The sequence below is a fragment of the Ammodytes marinus genome (assembly GCF_949987685.1).
Source record: "Ammodytes marinus genome assembly, chromosome: 12".
In the NCBI taxonomy this organism is placed as follows: Eukaryota; Metazoa; Chordata; class Actinopteri; order Uranoscopiformes; family Ammodytidae; genus Ammodytes; species Ammodytes marinus.
Window position 1 is genome coordinate 29334774 of NC_137216.1, and position 5000 is coordinate 29339773.

The window sequence follows — 5000 nt, forward strand, 5'->3', positions numbered from 1 at the left end:
CTCTTTCATTTTCTGTCATATTTGACACATTTTACACTGTTAAACCTGCAGTGTGTAGCATTTTGGGTTTTATTTCCTAGCAGATTTTGTAGAAAGTAATTTTAATATCCATGAGTACATTTAATTTAGTGCATAAAAGCTGACATTTTTTTTTAGAATTATTATTTTTTCCCTTAGAAAGGGTCTCATATATTTCCATATTTCTGCATATTTTGGACCAAGGCCTAGTGCCGCCATCTTGAAAGTGTCATAGATGGAATGTCATCAGGTGCATTGTTTAAAATTTAGAATTGTTCTTGTCCTTGAAGGCCACTGTAGCTTCTGTTATTATTCGAAAGGGTTGGGGTTACCCAGGGAGCGTTGCATTCTAGAACTTTGTAGAACTTTCTTGATGATGTCATATTACACACTGCACCTTTAAGAGTCAGTTCTCCATTTATAAACATGCACTTTGCATATTTTATACATATTTATATTTATTAGTGTATTTGTAGACACCTGTGCTTGTGTGTATTGTCTGCCAGGTAGCAACACTGTGTTTGTGTTTGTTTTATGTTACCTAACCTTTGTCCTTTGTCATGCAGCTGCTCTATGTGCCTTCAACTGCCCCCTGGGGACAAATAAAGTTTTTTTTTGAATTTGAATTGAATTGAGTCTGCCTGTCCAAAACACTTAAGTATGTACCAGAGCCTGATCTCAGAATGAAATAGCAAAACATTGCTGCTCTCACGTCTCATATATATTTAGAATTTAAACATCTTTATTTTAGCTATCTTGTCCACACCGAGAATAAACAATACTTTAGCAGAGGCAGGGACACGTTGCACCCTGTCTGTCTACATGTGTACATCTGTCAAACTACTGATGTGTTCTGAGCTATTTGTCAGTTAAAGGTGTGTGTGTTTGATTGTGTCTTTAGCACATCAGTTAAAGCTCCCATATTATACACTTTTCGGTTCTATTATACACCATATTATATGGTCTTAGTGGTCCCTAATACGTTCTATTATACACCATATTATATGGTCTTAGTGGTCCCTAATACGTTCTATTATACACCATATTATATGGTCTTAGTGGTCCCTAATACGTTCTATTATACACCATATTATATGGTCTTAGTGGTCCCTAATACGTTTTTCTTTAATTGTTTGCTGAAAAAAACTTTCAGATAATTTATTGTACTATGCTGATGTTCAGCTAATCTCACAATGGCCTATTTTTTAAAAAGAGCTGCAGCTCCCCTCGTAAATATACAATCTTTGAGCTCCCCCCGCCCCCTGTCCGGAAGCAAAGCCAGATACGCCTCGCCCTCTGTCTGTCAGGGCCGTGAACCAATAAGAAATAGGGGTGTGGGCTGCACAGTGGAAGCTTCTGGCTTTCCAGTTTGTGAGGTCAGAAAAGGAGAGAATTCTGACTGGAGTATATTGGGGGGGAGGGGTGGGGGTTTCAGAAAGGGGGAGAGTGAGAACAGGAGAGATTGTTATTTTTTTAAATATTTTGGCAGTCTCTAGGCACACCGTGGACCCATGGATATGTTAGAACACATTTAAAAAGTGCATTTAGCATAATATGTGACCTTTAAAGGTGTGTGTGTTTGTTTGTGTCTCTAGCACATCAGTTAAACGTGTGTGTGTGTTTGTTTGTGTCTTTAGCACATCAGTTAAAGGTGTGTGTGTTTGTTTGTGTCTTTAGCACATCAGTTAAAGGTGTGTGTGTTTGTTTGTGTCTTTAGCACATCAGTTAAAGGTGTGTGTGTTTGTTTGTGTCTTTAGCACATCAGTTAAAGGTGTGTGTGTGTGGGTGTGTTTGTTTGTGTCTTTAGCACATCAGTTAAAGGTGTGTGTGTGTGGGTGTGTTTGTTTGTGTCTTTAGCACATCAGTTAAACGTGTGTGTGTTTGTTTGTGTCTCTAGCACATCAGTTAAAGGTGTGTGTGTGTGTGTGTGTGTTTGTGTCTCTAGCACATCAGTTAAAGGTGTGTGTGTGTGTTTGTGTCTCTAGCACATGGCGGTAATGGAGGACATGCTGAAAGACTTCCTGTTAGGAGAACACCTGCTATTGGTCGGGAACCAGGTGAGTGAGAAAGAGAGTTACTGTGAGAACCAGAAGACATTGATTCAGATTCAGTGTCAAATAATGTGTTTGTAATGTAAGAACATTTGGAATTGGGTCGCCCTTAGCTCAGTTGGTAGGGCGTCCCCCCCACCCCCCATGGGCCTCGGCCAGCAGCGGACCCGGGTTCGATTCCAGCCCGCGGTCGTTCTCTGCATGTCACTCCCCTCTCTGCCCCATTTCAACTCTGTCTCTACACTATCAATAAAGCATAAAAAGGCCAAAAAAATACATTTTAAAAAAAAAAAAAAGAAAAAAAAATTTGGAATTGGGAGCAAGATTAAAATGTACTATGCTCTGCACTCAGCCTCAGATTCTTCAGCATTCACACCGCAATTTCTTCAGGAACAGAAGAAAAACACAATCACAGAGTAACCAGCAATTTAACATTTTCACATCGGAGCTAGATAGACTTAAATTGCACTTTGCTGTATTACAAAGACATCTACAGTATGGGGATAAAGTACAAGTATTTATTTCTCTAGAACTTATGGCTAAAGTGCTTAGTTGTTAAGTTCTATGAGCTAAAGTGCTGACCTATTTATTGTTCATTATTCTTGTCACATGTCACAGAGCATGTTCCGGCTCAAGGGATGACAAAGGAAAACCACACAAGACTTTAAAGCTTAACAAAATAATACTTTATTTAAACCTGCAGTGTGTAGAATTGTGGGTTTTATTTCCTAGCAGATTTTGTAGAAAGTAATTATAATATCCATAAGTACATTTAATTTAGTGCATAATAGCTGAATTTTTTTTTTTAATGATTTATTTTTGCCTTAGAAAGGGTCTCATATATGTCCATATTTCTGCATATTTTGGACCAAGGCCTAGTGCCGCCATCTTGAAAGTGTCATAGTTGGAATGTCATCAGGTGCATTGTTTAAAATTTAGAATTGTTCTTGTCCTTGAAGGCCACTGTAGCTTCTGTTATTATTCTAAAGGGTTGGGGTTACCCAGGGAGTGTTGCATTCTAGAACTTTGTAGAACTTTCTTGATGATGTCATATTACACACTGCACCTTTAACCGAGGTTTACCTAAAGTAAGTGTAAAGGGTTGCATCAAAGTCAGTAATAGGTAGTGAGTGCTGTGTATGTGTGAGTGGAGACTGGACAGTAAACCATATATCACTCATATCAGTGCGTTTACATGCAGACTCATAATCGGGTAAATAAATAAATAAGACCTCAACAGGACTTGTAAAATGCATGTAAACACCTTTATCCGATCTACTTCTCACACAAATCGGAACATTTACGGACAAGCGAAGTCGGATAAGAACACCTAGATAACTCGTTCATAGTCGGCATTCTCTCTGCATGTATACAGGGATCGGACATCGCTTATCGGAGTTTGCGTTCTGCGCTTGCTTGAGAGTTCCCTGCGGAGGATTTCACAAGGAAGTGGAAGGAGACGACGTAATAAATAGTAGGGTTGTTGCCGGAAGGGAACCGGACGTGGCTCTTTAACCACTTGTTGAAAAGGCTACAGCGCCACAAATCTTTGATCCCCTGTTTAAATGATCCAATTATGTTATTTTGTAACATATTCTTATTTTCACTTTTAAAGGTGCAGTGTGTAATATGACATCATCAAGAAAGTTCTACAAAGTTCTAGAATGCAACGCTCCCTGGGTAACCCCAACCCTTTAGAATAATAACAGAAGCTACAGTGGCCTTCAAGGACAAGAACAATTCTAATTTCTAAACAATGCACCTGATGACATTCCAACTATGACACTTTCAAGATGGCGGCACTAGGCCTTGGTCCAAGATATGCAGAAATATGGACATATATGAGACCCTTTCTAAGGGAAAATATAATAATTCTAAAAATGTTTTTCAGCTATTATGCACTAAATTAAATGTACTTATGGATATTATAATTATTTTCTACAAAATCTGCTAGGAAATAAAACCCAAAATTCTACTCACTGCAGGTTTAATGTTCAGTATTTGAAGTTGCATTTGGATGTATGACATGTGCTTTCTCAATGACTGATTGATTTCATTACATTGTACTAGATTCATAATCTCGTGTGTTGACCCATCTCTCCCTTTAGGGCGTTGGGAAGAATAAGGTAGTGGATCGCTTCCTTCACCTTCTGAACAGACCCCGAGAATATCTACAGCTCCACAGGTGAGGAGGACATCAGTTTTATTAATAAATGGTAAAAGGTAAATGGACTCCACTTATATAGCGCTTTTCCCTGGTTTTTCACGGACTCAAAGCACTTTACATTGTTTTGTACACATTCACCCAATCACACACACATTCATACACCGATAGCAGCAGCAGCTACCACGCAGGGTGCAAGCTAACTATCAGGAGCAATTCGGGGTTCAATGTCTTTCCCAAGGACATTTCGACATGTGGCGGGTAGGCGGGGGATCGAACCTCCGACCCTGCACTCCAGAGGCGACCTCCCTACACACTTCGCCACTGCCGCCCCCTAATAAAGCCAATTTGATTTGATATGAAGAGACTTCCCACGATAATTAAAGGTGCAGTGGTGTAATATGACATCATCAAGAAAGTTCTACAAAGTTCTAGAATGCAACACTCCCTGGGTAACCCCAACCCTTTAGAATAATAACAGAAGCTACAGTGGCCTTCAAGGACAAGAACAATTCTAAATTTTAAACAATGCACCTGATGACATTCCAACTATGACACTTTCAAGATGGCGGCACTAGGCCTTGGTCCAAAATATGCAGAAATATGGACATATATGAGACCCTTTCTAAGGGAAAAATTAATAATAAAAAAAAAAAAATACAGCTACTATGCACTAAATTTAATGTGCATAATAGCACACACACACTCACTCACTCACTCACTCAAAATGCCCATATCTACTGTTACAAATTAAAACAATGAAGCCT

At 39.1% G+C, this 5000-nt stretch overlaps 1 protein-coding gene across 1 annotated transcript in view; it reads left to right on the forward strand.

The window, feature by feature from the left end:
• Positions 1-5000, forward strand: part of vwa8 (von Willebrand factor A domain containing 8) — an 88122-nt gene that overhangs the window by 31458 nt on the left and 51664 nt on the right. Inside the window, exons 21-22 of the mRNA XM_080038529.1 lie at positions 2004-2075; positions 4178-4254. Coding sequence (XP_079894655.1) covers positions 2004-2075; positions 4178-4254 — 149 coding nt within the window. The remainder of the gene's footprint in view (positions 1-2003; positions 2076-4177; positions 4255-5000) is intronic.